Below are 19,706 nucleotides of genomic sequence, written 5' to 3'. Positions count from 1 at the left end.
TCGTGGTTCAGCCACGGACCCAAGCCGTGAACAGCAATTTGGTTTATAAGCCAAATGCATATTTGATTTATTTTGAACAATAAAAAAAAAGCTTGTTATTTAGTTTATTTACCTTCCCTTTATTTAAGCCCCTTTTTAAACCACAGTGACTTTTTTCATAACTAACAACAACGAATTCCTCTAACAGCTAAAACAGATTATCTGGCAAAAGCAAACCCATTTTAAAATATAAAGTGAATAATACACTGGTTCATAATAATAGATGTTCCCATTACAACCCAAATGAAAACCTCGTTTGAATCAAACATAAAGTCTGTCAAGATATTAATAATTCCTAAAACATTTATAACCCCCCTTTACAAACGATGTAACACACACCTACCTTTCAAGTCTTGAATACATTACATGTCTGTTTCGCCACCCTTTTGTTCGTTAAAAACATTTATCCTCCCGGATTAAGCGGATGAAAACACGTTAAAACAATAGACCATAATAAATGCACTATTATCTTTTAGTAACCATGTATGTGTCACATGTATGTGTCAGATCCCAAACTAGTCCAGTTACTAACTAGTCCAGTTGCTAACTGGACTAGAGCACTTCCCAATTGGGATCAGGTCTAGGTCACATCCTGATTGGGTCTTTATCTTTTTAACAGCATAATACATCTTAACTAACTAACTTACTAAAGAGCAGGTGAAATTAATTTGTCTGGTGTTATTAAGCCATAAACACACCAATGGGCAAGGGCCCTCACATGCATGCGTCATTAGCAGGAAGTGCCCTACAGCTAATCCATGACGCAGGGTCCTTAAAGTGTCCAAACGCAGGTCATTGACGACTGCGACCAGCGCAATCCCGGCGTGCAGCACTGGTGATACGGTATGTTATTAGCACAATGGTAGTAGCAGTTTACATCGTTAGGGTCAGGTTGGAACTGGCTGTCGCCACATGTAATAGCACCTGGAATGAAATTCTGACATTGAATGGGAAAAAGATTTAGAAATGTATTAATGTGATTAAAGAGACAGTACACAGGTTTCAGATAAATGCAATCTTCCTGCTAATTTTATAGATAGCCTGTATTTACATCGTAAAGACAGGTTTTTTCCAATGAAATAATGTTATTAATAGTCCAAATCCAAAACCTAATTGCTTTTACTCTTAAATCAAAAATGCAAGAGATGCACACCAGTATACAGGCAGGGGTAGCACCATTTAAAGTAAAGTGAAGAAAAGGAGGTATTAAAACATCTTAATGCGATTATCTATCTGTATAGGTAATCAAATTTTGATATTGAATATAGTTAGAATGGAAATTCCAATTATAATCTTTATGCGAAATCCCGTAGCCCATATACGACCTCGAGTGTTATATGCGACATAATCATTATCATTCTTTACACTAATAAATTGAGTTGAATCGGCATGAACAACTGAGGCTGCACATAAAGTGATGTTTCTCTTGATTTACCTGCTGTGGTAGTAGTTGGCGTTGTTGTAGTTGTAGGCACTGTGGTACTAGGCGTTGTTACTGTGGTATTTGTTGGTGCAATGGTAGTCGTTGGTGTCGTTGTAGTCGTTGGTGTCGTAGAAGGCAATGTGACTCCACCTATCCCTTGCCCAGGTGGATAGATAGCAATATCTGCGCAGCCGTAGAACTCTTCCTGTGGACCGTCAGGGTCTGTACCCCGGCTGTCCCCTGGAAGATGTATATAAAGACATGCACATGGTTGAGCAGTAGGCCTACTTTAATTAAATGTCATAGAACGAATCGTTTGAAACTGTACATTGAAATTTACATTATTGTGCAAGTTTTTGTTCAGGAGAAAATACATCAGAAATACTTTTTAACAAACATTACAGGAGTGAAAGTTCTGTAAAAAAAATAATATAAGCCCCAAGTTGACTATGTTACTTAATATTTATTTATATTTATATGAAAATATTGCAAATAATTCCCCCACCGAAATCTCGATACAATTAACGTTATGTACTTTGATTTTATCTATATATAATGTTCAAATAAAGCGTAACCTAATTTCCCCAAATGTGAATTCACATGTCACTTGTATTTTTGTTAAAATTAAGGTCAGTTAAGCGTGACGTCATTTACCTAAAATATGACGTCACAGCACTCACCTGTGTGCCATTTCCATTGCAGCACACATTGTGTACAGGTGACGTAATCAGGCAGTTTGGCCATTAGGTACACCATGCCCCCTGTCCAGGCGCTATTTGTTTCATCCAAACTCTGGTATCGGTTGACAGTTGTCCCATTAGCATGAAGGTATATCGGAAGTTTATATTGGTCCAGGCACTCCACGCTGACCGTGGTGTTGGGATCGTTGTGTGGGCAAAGCCTGACGAAAATTAAATCCTACACTTATCATTTGTATCTTGTAACAAGCACTTTTCCTTGACGCATGTGAAGATCTTTGTTCTGCACGTTTTATTAAATATTTTCTTAAAAGGGTTGATGGAAAATATTACTTAACAGTCAGCACACCTATATGCGCTTTTAAAATCTTCAAACTGTGAATTGCTTTTATTTTGACGTACGGGATAAAATATTGGACGTATAGAAGTGTTGGTAGCATATATTTTATCAAGACTTACTTGAATTACCTGTGCACTACTTTTGTGTGATTTTTATCCATCGACTATTTACCTAAATTCATACCACCCTTTATCCGGTGCTGTAATTTCTATTACGATTGGCACATACTCTCCCATTGTATACTGCCGCACTATGGTCCCCGTGGCGTAGAGCCCTCCAGCCTCGTTTTCACGAGGTCCTTGCCAGGGGTCGCCACATACGCCACACTTTCCGCCTTGCACGTCCCATTGGTTCTGAAATTTTCGGAAATATGGCCATTTAAGATAACTCAGTAACTTAAGCAAGACAAAATAAGTTTGTCGTAAAGCGTCCCATTTGCACCCATACTTAATAGATTAATTTTTTTATTTGTATTGACACTTGCATGGACTGCTATTTCATGCTGCTCCTTTAGCTTACAAAATCGCAAGTGCATGTCGTAATACCAAGAACCCATGTGTTCAGTTTCACGCGGCCTCACATGGTTAAAAAATTACTGGAATAATCTGATTGGTCCGCGAACAAACCGATTGCTACAATAGGTCTACAAAAGGATTTCGACCACTGCCCGGTGAGCTGATGGAAGTGGATGACCGGAAGAAACTCTGAAAATGAGTTTTGACCTTACTGAGCATTACAAAGGACGATGGTTTCATTTGCAAGGTCCATGTCTTTTCTTCCGCCATAAGAATAGGGAATGAGAGTCTTGACAGTAGCCAAATGTAGGGAACATCTTTGTTGTCATTTTCCTATCTTTTATTATTTCTCGAATAAAGATCTTTTCAATGGACTTTCGAAATTCTGAAACCTGGTTTATGCACGGTGAAATATAACTGAAATTGAATCGTTTTTTAATCCGAGACATGGCGTTGAACTCATGACTTCAAAGATCACATCGACCAGTCAGACGTGTTCACTCATGATATTCCTTAATGGAGGAAGCCCCGAACGAATTTAATTTTGTATTATTCCCACCAAAAATGGTCAAACAGAGCAATATTACAAACTGAAAAATTTCTCAGCATTAACATATTTACGAAAACGATGCCTTATGGGATTCCTAAATTAAAACACAAAACAAAAGAACTCACTTTAAGGAAAATAATAATAATAATAATAATAATAATAATAATAATAATAATAATTTACATCAAATCCGCCACAGTTCAGGCTCATGTCGTCGTAGTTCGCCGGTGTGTTAAATCCCCTCCTAAAAGCTGTGGATCGACCTGGCGGTTCGTACAGGCTACCATGACTGTGTACATGCGAGCAATGCAGAGCGAGGAAGACCAGGAGAGACAAAGCCAGTCGTAGTCTGGTCATTGCCATAGCGTGCTGCATGTTTGACAACCTCAATATATATTCACTCTTTGACAACTTTTAGGTTTTTTCAATTTAACTTCGAGCGTAGGCTTCTGAAATGGAAATGGTTTTACGTTTATCAACAGGCAGTTCTACTCGGAGCTATATATCTCAGTGGACCACAGTTCGGAAGATTGCAGACCTTTGTTTTTTACAATTTGTCAACTATACAGCAAATCTACACACACTGGACAATAGAAGTGTCACCCCTACTGAACCAATACTATGCGGGAGATAAATGACTGTGGAAAGATATGCTCCTGGTATCATTTTATTAAAAGACTAGCCTGTCAATAATAATGAGCAGGTCTACCACAATACAGAACAATGTAATTGTCATTATGTAATATAGGTATTTTTTATCTTATTATTATTATTATTTATTTATTTATTTATTTTTATTGTGATAATAGGTCTAGATTGTACTAAATGTATCTATATACAAGTAGTTTAGAGGGCCTGCAAAATGTACTGAAACATTTTAGTGCTCAATAAAATTATTATTATTATTATTATTAACATCAAATTTCACAAAAAATCACAAAATGAGAACAAAATATACATTCTACCAAAATATGCAGTTTCAAGTCCAAAATTAGTACTTAGTGGCATAGCCATGTGACCTAATAATAGGTGCCAGTCTACGAGGCAAGGATTCATATAATTGTCTGATGCGTTCAGGGCTTATGCTGGCCCAAGCATGAAGCACTGAATATAACAGAGTTTCTCTGCTGGTAAGACGGGCATTTGTCAAAAGTTTTCACACATTTTCTATTATGTTTGCATCCGGACTGTGGGCAGGCCACATCACCCTGCGATCGTCCTGTTGGTCAAACCAATCATCAACTGCTCTGGGCCTGTGACGAGGAGCATTGTCATCCTGGTGAAAAAATGGATAATTCCTGTCACCAAACATATTAGTAATAGATGGTAGCCAGCCTGACTCCAAAACATCGATATATTTCTAGTGATTCATGTTTCCATCAACCACTATCAATTCGCCCTCGCCATGGATGCTGATGCAGCCACACACCATGATAAATATGCTGCTCCGGGTTCGAAAATCCAGTGCATGTGGTTTAAATGCTTTACCAGCAGTTCGCCAGCATCGTACTCGTCTGTCATCAGAGGTCAGACCAAAGCGACACTCATCAGAAAAAATATATAGGACCAATTGTCATGGAATGTCCAGTTCCAGATCCTGTTGACCCTAGTTCACTCTACGTTGCCTGTTTTGTAACGATATAAGAGGTTTCAGTCTTGCTACCCTGCTGTACACTCTCTGAGCATGTAACCGACGCCTAGCAATTTTCACAGACACATTCTTATGTGTGAAATTGTTCCAATGTGTTGTCAAGTGACAAGCAGTGTCGAACTTTGACAACCTGGACATCAAAATCAGTCGTCGGTCTTCACGGCCAGTAGTTTTTCTTGGACGACCCATCAGAGGCAATTTGTCTCTTGATCCAGTGTTTCTATACAGAGACCAGACCCTCTGCACGGTTCTGACTGAACAATTCAATTGTATCGATATTCTGACATTGCTTATATTCCGCCTCTTCGGGTTAATAACTTGACGCCTATAACCGTTAGATAATTCCCTGTATCTTGCCATATTGGAGGAAGACAGGAATAACATTTGCTGTACATGTACAAGACCAACATTAAAATTCCATGGTATAGCGGTTTTATACTCATTAGTCACATTATAAGTAGACCAGGCATTATAAGTACCCAAGATCTGCCTACTTTTATTACTCTGATTTAGGGGGTGACACTTCTATTGTCCAGTGTGTGTAAATATTAAACTTCTAGTTCCTCTAAGAGCGGTTACCACAGTTTCATACCTGTGATCACGCCTTGCAGTTCAGATGATATAATGGTACGCATAAATTATTTCTATACCAAAAGATACAGACTTGACATTTAATATGGAATATTTCAGTTTCGAAGGTATACCTAGGTAAAAGTACGTTCTTTTTTCAAAAAACTCCGATTTCATATAAGATTTGTGAATGTAAAAGTGTGCAGTCAGGTGTGTCACTACCAATTAACTGACTTTCATGCCTGTTGCGCTGCTACATTATGTAATTTGCAGTGATTTAATTGGGTAGTGTTCCTTTGGGCTGATCAAAGCTTGGCTTAGGCAAAGCTTGGTTCTGTCAAAAATATATCCATATTTCGGCAACTACTGCATAGAAGAATTTGAAATTTTGCATGCAAGCGGTCAGTTTTGCAGTGCGTAAAATAAGCTAAGTAGTGCATTACAAATTTGTTAATCTAAGGCAGAATGGCGCGAAAAAGACAGACATAACCAGACAGATCATAGCACCAAACGGAACGGTCCCCACAGTTTTATAGAGTAATGCCCAGACTGATGTACCTACACAGAGGTGACCCCCAATGTATCAAAATTTTACCTACAGGGTACATGACCCACTGTCTTTCGGTATACGCTGCTGCAACTCAACAAAAAACACTTAGTCCGTTCAGAACGAGGGGTAAATTGCCACTAAAATGCATTTTTCAAAGCCCTTAGCGAACACTAAACTGGTTTTAGCAGGTAAGAACACCAAATGACCTCCGAGGTACCCACTGTATACAGCAAAACATCGTCGTCTGTTTCTCTAATGAATTGGGGGCCATGAACGATTCTGGGTAGAACACTGAAACTGCGTGGCTTTCTTTATTGAGGTCAGATTTCACCTGTACCGCCCAATTAGTCAAAACAGAGTTTACAGATATCCAGAAGAGGCCTACGACGAAGCATATGCCGGGTCTAAAGTGACAAGGGTGATTGACAGCGTCAGTATTTGGAGTAGATTCCACATTGGTGCCAAAACACCAACGGTAGTCATCGACGAAAACCTGAACCAGATCAAATAAAGGAATAATCTCGGAACCACTTGACTATCATTTGATAGGGGGCACCTTAGGAACAATTCTAGGTTGCACGATGAGGTTGCAGGTTCACACAGAGCACTTTTAATAGCAGATAACTTACAGAACCAAGGGAATGAGCAGCTACCCTGGTCATCAAAATCGCCACATTTGAACCACATAGACAATATTTCGGTAGACCATTACTCACCAATCAACTGCCTACATGTCCTACAACAAAACTGGACCAGATTGGACAATTTTAGACCGATGCCTGGAATGCTATTCCAGATTGACCTCTTAAAACATACCCCCAAGAAATGCATTGCCGCTTGAGAGCGCTGGCAACAGCCACGAAGAGGCCAGGCGTAACAACGACCATTACTGTGACTAGCAACTGACATGAGGGTCTTTTGTGGAGCGTATTACCCTTTTACAGACGATAATTTGGAAAATATGGAGATCTAAAATATCTCTTTTAATGGGAGTCGTATGACATGGAATAGGCAACGTGTTTTTGTTTGCTTCTTTGGCGAATTCCATTAATAAACTGATGTCACAATGACATCAAAGAGATAATTTAAAGTTATTAAAACACGATTTTAATCCTTATTTTCATTTATCAGTCAGCAAAATAGGAAAAAACTGATAAAAAATTATTTCGAAAAAAATATTCCATATTAAATGTCAAGTCTGTATATCGATAAATAAAAAATAAAATAAAGCATAAAAACACGTGGCAAATTCTACAGTGTTAAGTGGCACAGTCGTACAGAAAGGTTAATAAGTTTTATTACAAATATTTATATTTTTTCTTTCGATTCTTTGTTTAAAATTAAAATTTACCAATGTGTCCACAATTTGTCGACTTTGCAGTTGAAATGGGGGAGTCCTCGGAATTGTGACTGCATGTTGAAAAAACACGTAAAAAATTGATAATTTACATGGAATAAAAATCTCTAAATCCCTCAGCTCAGTCAATCAAATTAACCATTCAACCCCCAGAATCTGAGGGCATCGAAAGAAGTGTCTATAGGGCCTGGCGTCAAGTATGTATGTTGTCGTTCTTATATATAGGCCTATATATAAAAGAAGCTGTCATCCAGAAATCGGTGCCGTTTCTAATAAAAAAATAATGGTAATAATAATAAACATGCTGGCATTCAGAAGCTAGTGTCTCCGATTCCTAAGAATAAGGTTACAGCTGTGATTGGTGTATCCGGTTAAAACTGGTTCTTTTACGCCTGTTACCTTGGTGGGTTAATTGTTCATGCACAACCAGGCGTGGGCTAGGCGTCACCTTGATCGGTTAATGAACCTGATTAAAGACTTCAGACGACTTTCTGCGTACCACACTAGTCTATCAGAACCCCAGAGAAATAGTTTAAATGGATTTGATAAAATCACCATATGTACGCGTAAGTAGGCTTCAAACTGATACGCTGTATATTTTAGTTGTTATTGTTTATTAGACCTGAAGCTTATATATATATATATCAAGATGACAGCCGAACCTGTGCAAAAGCATAATCAACTGATTCAACCGCAAATTCCGGGGATGAATTAAAACATTGTTCTTATTACACAGGAAATTCTCTTTGATAGCCGACTATGCCACGTTCTGCCTTCAAATCTGCACGGTAGAGTATGTGCGGTGTCGCTTTGTGATCAAACAAAAAGAATAAAGTTCTTGTGATCTAATTGTTAATGTACATGTACCTTTAATTAAAAAACTATTCAGTGTATTTATTCAAAATAATTTACTTAAAATGACTTTTATTGTTTGATTACCATTTACGTGTGCGTTGTATTAAAAAAAACAAATATGCGATGACAACAAGAATCATGGCAATTTATGAATCAATGTATACTATGATGTAAGGTTAACCTTTCAATTAGTTAATTTTTTAGTGATTTTTAGATGTGCATGAATTTCTAATTGACAAAAATATAGAAGACCCGTATCTGCTGCATAAAATCACTTCTGCAATTGAGAGGAGTGGCTTTTCAAAGACCTTACCAGTTGTTACATGGTGGTTTGTGGTGAAAAAAGGTTGCCGAAAATGATTATGTTCTTCCCGAAAACATGAAACACTGAATATAACTGAGTTTCTCTGCTGGTAGGACGGGCATTTGTCAAAAGTTTTGACATATCATTCCACACATTTTCTATTATGTTTGCATCCGGACTGTGGGCAGGCCACATCACCCTGCGATCGTCCTGTTGGTCAAACCAATCATCAAATGCTCTGGGTCTGTGACAAGGAGCATTGTCATCCTGGTGAACAAATGGATAAGTCCTGTCACCAAACATGATAGTAATGGATGGTGGCAAGCCTGACTGCAAAACATCGATATATTTCTAGTGATTCGTGTTTCCATCAACCACTATCAATTCGCGCACGCCATGGATGCTGATGCAGCCACACACCATGATAAATATGCTGCTTCGGGTTCGAAATTCAGTGCATGTGGTTCAAATGCTTTACCAGCAGTTCGCCAGCACCGTACCCATCAGAGGTCAAACCAAAGCGACACTTATCAGAAAAAAATATATATAGGACCAATTGTCATGGAATGTCCAGTTCCAGATCCTGTTGAGCCTAGTTCACTCTACGTTGCCAGTTTTGGAACGATATAAGAGGTTTCAGTCTTGCTACCCTGCTGTACACTCTCTGAGCATGTAACCGACGCCTAGCAATTTTCACAGACACATTCTTATGTGTGAAATTGTTCCACTGTGTTGTCAACTGACAAGCAGTGTCGAACTTTGACAACCTGGACATCAAAATCAGTTGTTGGTCTTCACGACCAGTAGTTTTTCTTGGACGACCCATCAGAGGCAATTTGTCTCTTGATCCAGTGTTTCTATACAGAGACCAGACCCTCTGCACGGTTCTGACTGAACAATTCAATTGTATCGATATTCTGACATTGCTTATATTCCTCCTCTTTAGGATAATAACTTGACGCCTATAACCGTTAGATAATTGCCTGTATCTTGCCATATTGGAGGATGACCGGAATAAAATTTGCTGTACATGTACAAGACCAACGATACAATTCCATGGCATAACGGTTTTATACTCATTAGTCACATTATAAGTGGACCAGACATTATAACTACCCAAGATCTGCCTACTTTTATTACTCTGATTTAGGGGGTGACACTTCTATTGTGCAGTGTGTGTAAATGTTAAACTTCTAGTTCCTCTTAGAGCGGTTACCACAGTTTCATACCTGTGATCACGCCTTGCAGTTCAGATGATATAATGGTACGCATAAATTATTTCTATACCAAGAAGTGTCTATAGAGACTGGCGTCAAGTATGTATATTGTCGTTCTTATATATAAGCCTATATATAAAAGAAGCTGTCATCCAGAAATCGGTGCCGTTTCTAATAAAAAAATAATAATAATAATAAAAGTCATGCTGGCATTCAGAAGCTAGTGTCTCCGATTCCTAACAATAAGGTCACAGCTGTGATTGGTGTATCCGCTTAAAACTGGTTCTTTTACGCCTGTTACCTTGGTGGGTTAATCGTTCATGCACAAACAGGCGTGGGCTAGGCGTCACCTTGATCGGTTAATGAACCTGATTAAAGACTTCAGACGACTTTCTGCGTACCACACTAGTCTATCAGAACCCCCGTATGTTCGCTAAAGTAAGCATTAAACTGACACGCTGTATATTTTAGTTAATATTGTTAATTAGACCTGAAGCTTATACATAGTAAGATGATAGCCGAGCGTGTACAAAAGCATCATCACCTGGTTCAACCGCAAATTCCGGGGATGAATTAAAAACATTGTTCTAATTAACCAGGAAATTCTCTTTGATAGCCGACTATGGCACGTTCTGCCTTCAAATCTGCACGGTAGAGTTTGTGCGGTGTCGCTTTGTGATCAAACAAAAAAAAATAATAATAAAGTTCTTGTGATCTTAGTGTTAACGTACTTGTCCCTTTATTTTCTTTTTAAAACTATTCAGTGTATTTATTCAAAAAAATTTACTGAAAATGACTTTTATCGTTTGATTACCATTTACGTGTGTGTTGTATTTTTAAAAAAAAGCAAATATGCGAAGACAACAAGAATCATGGCAATTTATGAATCAATGTATACTATGATGTACGGTTAACCTTTCAATTAGTTAATTTTTAGTGATTTTTAGCTGTGCATGAATTTCTAATTGACAAAAATATAGAAGACCCGTATCTGCTGCATAAAATCACTTCTGCAATTGTGAAGAGTGGCTTTCAAAGACCTTACCGGTTGTTACATGGTGGTTTGTGGTGAAAAAAAAGTTGCTTAAAATGATTATGTTCTTCCAGAAAAATGTTAAACAGGCTTAGGTAATATACGTCTAATTTAAAAAACCTAATAAAAATTAATACTCCTGTAAATATAAATACGACAATCTTACCGTCACTAATTATTTTGCTGCTGGGTTAACTGTTGACTGCCGACGTGGCCTGCCGATCTACTGAGCGATCAGATACAGTGAACACAGTAAAAAGCTAGATGTGCGAATCAGGGCCCCGCATCTCGAAAGCATCGCGTATTGCGAATCGCTATATCAAAAAGAGGCTACAGTGTATTATATGGGAGGAGTATGGGCGAGTTATGGAATCGAGACGCTTGCGCACGTGCGCAACATAGCAAAGCTTTCGAGATACGGAGCCCAGGTGACCTAGTATTAAAAAATATTATTTCGTCCACCACCAGCATCTGTGGCATATGGTTTGAATTATGAAAAGTCATCCGCGCATATGACAGAAATCTTGGATGAATAAATGAATATAGTATTTCAGTCTTAAAGATAAGATATGGTAGATTCCCTGAAACGCATAAAAATCAATACTGCCCGTTTCTTAGCGACTTAACTCAAGTCTAAAGGATAAACCAAACAAATCACTCGGTGAGCCATAATACCAACAACAACATCTTTAACAACAACAACAATAGTAATAATAATTTGAAAACTGTGCCATCTTCAAATTACTGTCGTAAATTGGACTTACATGTACTTATCCGTCCCTCACGTTCGTGTAATGTGTAAGCTCACATTCCCTGTACTCTACGGAAAAATTGAATGTGAATGTAAAGACTGAATGTGACCATTCGAAAAATGACCATTCGAAAAAAGTTATGAAATTGCATAGGCCTATATATTTTTCTTTTTATATATCCGGGCTGGGTTGTATGAAAGCCGTATAGCACTATACGCTGCATTAATCAGCCGTGTAACTTACACCCCATTTCCATAGATTTTTTAGATCGATCTATCCCTGTAGGGAGTCTCACTAGATTACTGTCAGCTTGGCCGGCTTAAGCGTCTGTCCCGCCTACTAAAAGCTGTAAGGGGGTAATTAACTATGGTGCCCGATCGGCTGACTGCAATTTAGCGTAAACCCCCAGGGAGTTAGGTCGATCTAAAACTTAATCTTTAGATCGATCTAAATCTCTGGGAAGGCACCCTTATACGGTTCTTATACTGGTTGCATGAAAGACGTAGGCTACAACTTTATACGGTGGATAAATCTGCTAAACGGTCGGTTAAAGTTATACGTCTCAGGGAGGTCCTTTAAATAATTATACAGTGGATAAAAATGGCGTACCTGCTGAGGTTCCACAGGAATTCTCAACAGACCGATGTTGTGGCAATAAATAAACGAGATACTGTGTAGTGGAAATAAAGTTTAAAAAAAGTTACAAGAATAAAATAAGCTATCCACACCAAGCCGGTAGTAATACTGTATGAAACCTATAATTCTGAATAACAGACTAAGAATACAGAAGCATTGCGTACCTTCTTCTGAATTAAATGTTCGTTGCACCAAGGAGTTATAACAGACTGTTATAACTCCTTGGTTGTACCTGACGTAGCTGTGGAGGCTGACAAGACATCAGTTGTGACACTTGATTCACACCTATCGCAATTGCTGTCCTCCTCTAGCAGTCCTCTACATACATTTTGCATTATGCATTATTTTTCATCACTTTTAATCAAATGCTGGTTATTTTTGTTGACCTAAGAAATGTGAAATGATTGATAAATGAAAGTGTACCATCAGTGGCTGGGTATAGGCAAAGGATGCCTCAGTTATGGAAAGGTCGTAATATGTTCGAGGTGACAGAAAGAGGTTGGTGGATCAGAAGTACCAGATCAGAAAAAAATGGTTATTAGATCTTGAGCTTGAGGAAATTGTAAGACGAATTAAGACTAGAGAGGCTACTGTAGATGCTCAAGGACACTGTGAGGATGATGGCGGTGACCTAACCCCATGTTACATAGGTTGGCAACATCACTGAACACGCGCAGCGGGGGTCAATTAGTGATTTCGGGTGGATCCGTGAGTTCAACCGTGGACCATTTGTATAAAAAACTGACTATTAGCACCGCATTATTGGACCGCGAACAATTTGTGCTGTTTGGGGTGGCTTCCTATCAGATCTCTTGCTGTTTTTCACATGGGTCCTTTTTTTTCGACCGCGAACTATTTTCAATATGACTGAAGATACGAAGATCAAGATTAAGGGTTTTCAGATATGTCACGTGGAAACATTTTGATACATTCTCTCCGTTGAGTGACGGGATTTGAGGTTGGAAGTAAATCACGCAACGCCCGCAGACAGTATTTATGCATGTACATCTGGGTCTTGATATCGTGGTTCAATCATGGCCCCCAAGCCATGAACAGCAATTTCTCTTATAAGCCATGTGCATATTTGCTTTATTTTGAACAATAAAAAAAGAAAGCCTTGTTATTTAGTTTATTTACCTTCCCTTTATTTAAGCCAGTTTTTAAACCACAGTGACTTTTTTTCAAAACTACACAACAACAAATTCCTCTAACAGCTAAAACAGATTATCTGGCAAAAGCAAACCCATTTTAAAATATAAAGTGAATAATACACCGGTTCATAATAATAATAATAGATGTCCCCAAGATATCAATTACAACCCAAATGTAAACCTCTTTTGAAACCAAATTAATGTCTGTCAAGATATTAATAATTCCTTAAACACCTGAACAAAACTGAAACCACATCTCATTTATAACCCCCCTTTTAAAAATGATGTAACACACACCTACCTTTCAAAGTCTTGAATACATTACATGTCTGTTTCGCCACCTTTTTGTTCGTTAAAAACATTTATCCTCCCAGATTAAGCGGATTAAAACACGTTAAAACAACAGATCATAATAAATGCACTCTTAACTTTTAGTAACCATGTATGTGTCACTTGTCATATCCAAACTAGTCCAGTTACTAACTAGTCCAGTTGCTAACTGGACTAGACCACTTCCCAATAAGGATCAGATCTAGGTCAGATCCTGATTGGGTCTTTGCCTTTTTAAAAGCATAATGTATCTTAATCAACTAACTTACTAAAGAGCAGGTGAAATTAATTTGTCCGGTGTAATTAAGTCATAAACACACCAATGGGCAAGGGCCCTCACACGCAAGGGTCATTAGCAGGAAGTGCCCTACAGCTAATAATCCATGACGCAGGGTCCTTAAAGTGTCCAAACGCAGGTCAATAAGGTCTGCGACCAGTGCGTTCCCGGCGTGCAGCACTGGTGATACGGTATGTTATTAGCACAATGGTAGTAGCAGTTTACATCGTTAGGGTCAGGTTGGAACTGGCTGTCGCCACATGTAATAGCACCTGGAATGAAATTCTGACATTGAATGGGAAAAAGATTTAGAAATGTATTAATGTGATTAAAGAGACAGTACACAGGTTTCAGATAAATGCAATCTTCCTGCTAATTTTGTAAATAACCTGTAATTACATCATAGAGAGTACAGGTTTTCTCCAATGAAATAATGTTATTAATAGTCCAATTCCAAAATTGAATTGCTTTTACTCTTAAATCAAAAAATGCAAGCGATGCATACCGTAGCACCGTTCAAGGTAAAGTGAATAAAAGGAGGTTTTAAAACACATCTTTTAAGTTTTTATTAAAATATGATTATCTCTCCAATACTGATATTGAATGTAGTTAGAATGGCGGCCGGTAATACATTTTAATGGAAACGCCAATTATAATCTTTGTGCGAAATCCCATAGCCTATATACGACCTCGAATGCTATACGTGACATAATCATTATCATTCTTTACACTAATAAATTGAGTTTAATTGGCATGAACAACTGAGGCTGCACATGAAGTGATGTCTCTTGATTTACCTGCTGTGGTAGTCGTTGGCGTTGTTGTAGTTGTAGGCACTATGGTACCGGTAGGCGTTGTTGCTGTAGTATTTGTTGGTGTTATAGTAGTCGTTGGTGTTGTAGTAGTCATTGGTGTCGTAGCAGGCAACGTGACTCCTCCTATCCCTTGCCCAGGTGGATAGATAGCAATATCTGCGCAGCCGTAGAACTCTTCCTGTGGACCGCAGCCCAGACAAGAGGTCCCATCAGGGTCTGTACCCCAACTGTTCCCTGGAAGATGTATATTATGACATGCACATGGTTGAGCAGTACTTTAATGAAACGGCACATAGAACGAACTGTACTGTATATTGAAATTCACGTTACTGTATAAGTTTTTGTTCAGGAGAAAATACATTAGAAATACTTTTTAACAAACATTACAGGAGTGAAAGTTCTGTAAAAAAATAATATAAGCCCCAAGTTGACTTTGTTACTTAATATTTATTTGTTTTTATCTGAAAATATTGCAAATAATCCCCCCACCGAAATTTCGATAAAATTAACGTACCTTGATTTTATCTTAATATAATGTTCAATTTAAGCGTAACTTAATTTCCCCAAATGAGAATTCACATGTCACTTGTATTTTTGTTAAAATTAAGGTCAGTTAAACATTACGTCATTTCCCTAAATATGACGTCACACCACTCACCGGCGTGCCATTTCCACTGCAGCACACACTGTGTACAGGTGACGTAATCAGGCAGTTTGGCCAGTAGGTACACCTTGCCCCCTACCCATCCGGTATTTGTTTCATCCAAACTGTGGTAACGGTTGACAGTCGTCCCATTAGCATGTAGGTATATATGAAGTTTATATTGGTCCAGGCACTCCAAGCTGACGGGGGTGTTGGGATCGTTGTGTGGGCAAAGTCTGACGAAAATTAAATCCTACACTTATCATTAATTATCTTGTAACAAGAACTTTTCTTTGACGCATGTGAAGACCTTTGTTCTGCACGTTGCATTAAATATTTTCTTAAAAGGGTTGATAAAAAATATTACTAAACAGTCAGCACATCTATATGCGCTTTAAAAATATTTAAACAGTATTGTGAATTGCTTTATATTTAATTTTGACGCACGGGATAAAATATTGGACGTATAGCAGTATTGGTAGCGTATATTTTATCAAGACTTACTTGTATTACCTATGCACTACTTTTGTGTGATTTTTATCCATCAAGTACTTACCTAAATTCATACCACCCTTTATGCGGTGCTGTAATTTCTATTACGATTGGCATATATTCTCCCATTGTATACTGCCGCACTAAGGTCCCCGTGGCGTAAAGCCCTCCAGCCTCGTTTTCACGAGGACCTTGCCAGGGGTCGCCACATACGCCACACTTTCCGCCTTGCACGTTCCATTGGTTCTGAAATTTTCGGAAATATGGCCATTTAAGATAACTCAGTAACTTAAACAAGACAAAATAACTTGTCAAATTTTTGGTGAAACGTCCTATTTGCAAGCATAATTAATAGATTTATATATTTTTTCTATTTGTCCTGACACTTGAACAGTTATTTCATGCTGATCCTTTAGCTTAAAAAATCGCAAATTTGTCGTAATTCCAAAAACCCATGTGCTTACGTCTACAAAAGGATTGTGACCACTGCCCGGTAAGCTGATGGAAGTGGATGACCGGAAGTTAGAAAGTTGGGTGTTATATCTCGACCCTTGTGACTTTACTGAGTATTACAACGGACGATGGTTTTATTTGCAAGGTCCACGTATGTCCTTTCTTCCGCTATAAGAATAGGGTGTGAGACTTTGGACAGTAGCCAAATGTAGGGAACATCTTCGTTGTCATTTTCCTATCTTTTTTTTATTTCTCGAATAAAGATCTGTTCAAGGGACTTTCGAAATTCTGAAACCTGGTTTACGCACGGTAAAATATAACTGAAATAGAATCGTTTTTTAATCCGAGACGTGGCGTTGAACACATGACTTCAAAGATCACATCTACTTGTCAGACATGTGATCACTCAAGATATACCTCAATGGAGGAAACCCCGAACGAATTAAATTTTGTATTATTGCCACCAAAAATGGTCAAACAGAGCAATATTAGAAACTGAAAAAAATTCTCAGCATTAACATATTTTACGAAAACGATGCTTTATGGGATTCCTAAATTAAAACACAAAACAAAAGAAATCACTGTAAGGAAATAATAATAATAATAATAATAATAATAATAATAATAATAATAATAATTTACATCAAATCCGCCACAGTTCAGGCTCATGTCGTCGTAGTTCGCCGGGGTGTTAAATCCCCTCCTAAAAGCAGTGGATCGACCTGGCGGTTCGTACAGTCTACCATGGCTGTGTACAGGCGAGCAATGCAGAGCGAGGAAGACCAGGAGAGACAAAGCCAGTCGTAGTCTGGTCATTGCCATAGCGTGCTGCATGTTTGACAACCTCAATATATATTCACTCTTTGACAACTTTTAGTTTCTTCGGTTCGACCGCAAGCTTGTGCTACTGAAATGGCAATGGTTTTTCGTTTGTCAACAGGTAGTTCTACCATTACGTTCCTTCATCTGCTACAATCAGTGAACAACATTTCATTGGATCACATTTTGGAAGATTGTAGAGCTTTGTTCTTTACAATTTGTCAACTAAACAGCAAATCTAAATGGCAAACTTCTGGTTCCTCTTAGAGCGGTTACCACAGTTTCATATCCGTGATCACGCCTTACAATACATTACAATACAGGAGATGATATAATGGTACGCATAAACTTATTTCCATATCAAAAGATATATATATATATATATAATAAAGCATAAAAACACGTGGCATATTCTACAGTATTAAGTTGCACAGTTGTGCAGAAAGATTTTAAGTTTTATTATAAATATTTATATTTTTTCAGTCGATTCTTTGTTTTAAATAAAATTTAGCAATGTGTCCACAATCTGTCGACTTCGCAGTTGAAATGGGGGAGTTCTCGGAAATGTAACTGCATGTAAAAAAAAACGTGAAAAAATTGATAATTACATGGAGTAAAAACCTCTGAATCCATAAGCTCAATCAATCAAATAAACTATTCAACTCCCAGTATCTGAGGGCATCGAAAAAGGTGTCTATAGAGAACGGCGTCAAGTATGTATGTTGTCGTTCTTTGCTGTCATCCAGAAATCTGTGTCGTTTCTAAAAAAAATTATGCTGGCATTCAGAATCTGGGATCTCCAATTCCTGACAATAAGGTCACAGCTGTGATTGGATTATCCGGTTAAAACTGGTTCTTATAGGCCTGTAACCTTGGTGGGTTAATCGTTCATGCACAACCAGGCGTGGGCTAGGCGTCACCTTGATCGGTTAATGAACCTGATTAAAGACTTCAGACGACTTTCTGCGTACCACACTAGTCTATCAGAACCCCATAGAAATAGTTTTCAAGAGTTTGATAAAATCGCCATATTCACTCTAACGTACGCTTTAAACTAATACACTTTATATTTTTATTAGTGTTGTTTATTTGACCTGAAGCTTACATACATAGATGACAGCCGAGCGTGTGAAAAAGCATTCAACTTCAAATTTCTTGGATAATTTAAAAACATTGTTCTATTCTAACAGGATATTTTCTTTGAAAGCCTATTGTGGCACGTTCTTACTTCAAATCTGCATGGTAGAATACGTGTGGTGTCGATCTGTTATCAAACAAAAATAATAAAGCTTTTGTTATCTAATTTGTAATGAACATGTAACTTTAAATTCTTTTAAACTATTGAGTGTATTTATCTGAGAAATTTCTATATAATTATAATGACCTTTATCGCGTGGCTACCATTAACTTGAGTGTTAAAAGAAAAAAAAAAAAAACAGCAAATATGCGGTGACAACAAGAATCATGGCGATTTATGAATCAATGTATACTATGGCGTTAGGTTAATCTTTCAATTAGTAAACTTTCAGTAATTTTTAGCCATGCATGAATTTCTTGTTTGATAGACAAAATAAAGAAAACCCGTATCCGCAGCATTAATTTAATTACTGCTACAAATTGTAAAGAGCTCTTTCCCAAGACCTAACCGGTTGTTACTTAGTGCTTTGTGAGCAAAAAGTTGCTTATAATGATAATGTTCTTCTCGAAAAATCTTAGGTGATATACGTCTTATTAAAACTACTAAAAATTAATTTTCTTGTTAATATGAATAACAACAATCTTACCGTCACTAATTATTTTGCTGCCGGGTTTACTGTTGACTGCTGACGTTGACTGCCGACGTTGACTGCCGATCTGAGCGATCAGGAACGGTGAACACAGTAAAAAGCTAGCTAGAAGATGTGCGAATCAGGTGATTTAATATTAAAGAATATTAATTCGTCCACAACCAGCATCTGTGGTATCTGACTTGAATTATGAAAAGCCTTCCGTGAATATGACAGAAATCTTGGATGAATAAATGAATATACGTTTCAGTCTTAAAGATAGCCTACATAAGAAGAGAGGGTAGATCCCCTGAAACGCATAAAAATCAATAGGCCTACTATCCGTTATTCATGGGACTCAACTGAAGTCTAAAGGATAAATCAAACAAATCACTCAGTGAGCCAAAATACCAACAACAATAACAGCAACAACAATAGTAATAATAATTTGAAAACTGTGTCATCTTCAA

The 19,706-nt window shown here is 37.8% G+C and overlaps 2 protein-coding genes across 2 annotated transcripts; both read right to left on the bottom strand.

The window, feature by feature from the left end:
• Window positions 1-647: 647 nt before the first annotated feature.
• LOC147760835 (uncharacterized) lies at window positions 648-4,068 on the bottom strand. Its single transcript, XM_087018354.1, has 5 exons — window positions 3,749-4,068; window positions 2,672-2,853; window positions 2,143-2,363; window positions 1,475-1,702; window positions 648-963 (listed from the first exon to the last, which is right to left on the bottom strand). Exons 1-5 carry the CDS (start codon window positions 3,938-3,940, stop codon window positions 812-814), a joined length of 975 nt encoding a protein of 324 aa, XP_086874480.1. The 5' UTR covers window positions 3,941-4,068; the 3' UTR covers window positions 648-811.
• A 9,707-nt stretch (window positions 4,069-13,775) lies between these two features.
• On the bottom strand, window positions 13,776-19,522 carry LOC106164112 (uncharacterized). The gene is made up of 6 exons (XM_087017534.1): window positions 19,255-19,522; window positions 17,294-17,558; window positions 16,263-16,444; window positions 15,722-15,942; window positions 15,046-15,297; window positions 13,776-14,520 (listed from the first exon to the last, which is right to left on the bottom strand). The coding sequence occupies exons 2-6, from the start codon at window positions 17,483-17,485 to the stop codon at window positions 14,369-14,371; spliced, it is 999 nt and encodes a 332-aa protein (XP_086873660.1). The 5' UTR covers window positions 17,486-17,558; window positions 19,255-19,522; the 3' UTR covers window positions 13,776-14,368.
• Window positions 19,523-19,706: the final 184 nt, after the last annotated feature.

The sequence above is a fragment of the Lingula anatina genome, chromosome 7, assembly GCF_051362555.1.
Source record: "Lingula anatina isolate TDL-2025a chromosome 7, LinAna3.0, whole genome shotgun sequence".
Taxonomy (NCBI): Eukaryota; Metazoa; Brachiopoda; class Lingulata; order Lingulida; family Lingulidae; genus Lingula; species Lingula anatina.
The sequence above is the reverse complement of the archived record's forward strand: the minus strand, read 5'-3'. Positions and strand labels throughout refer to the sequence as shown.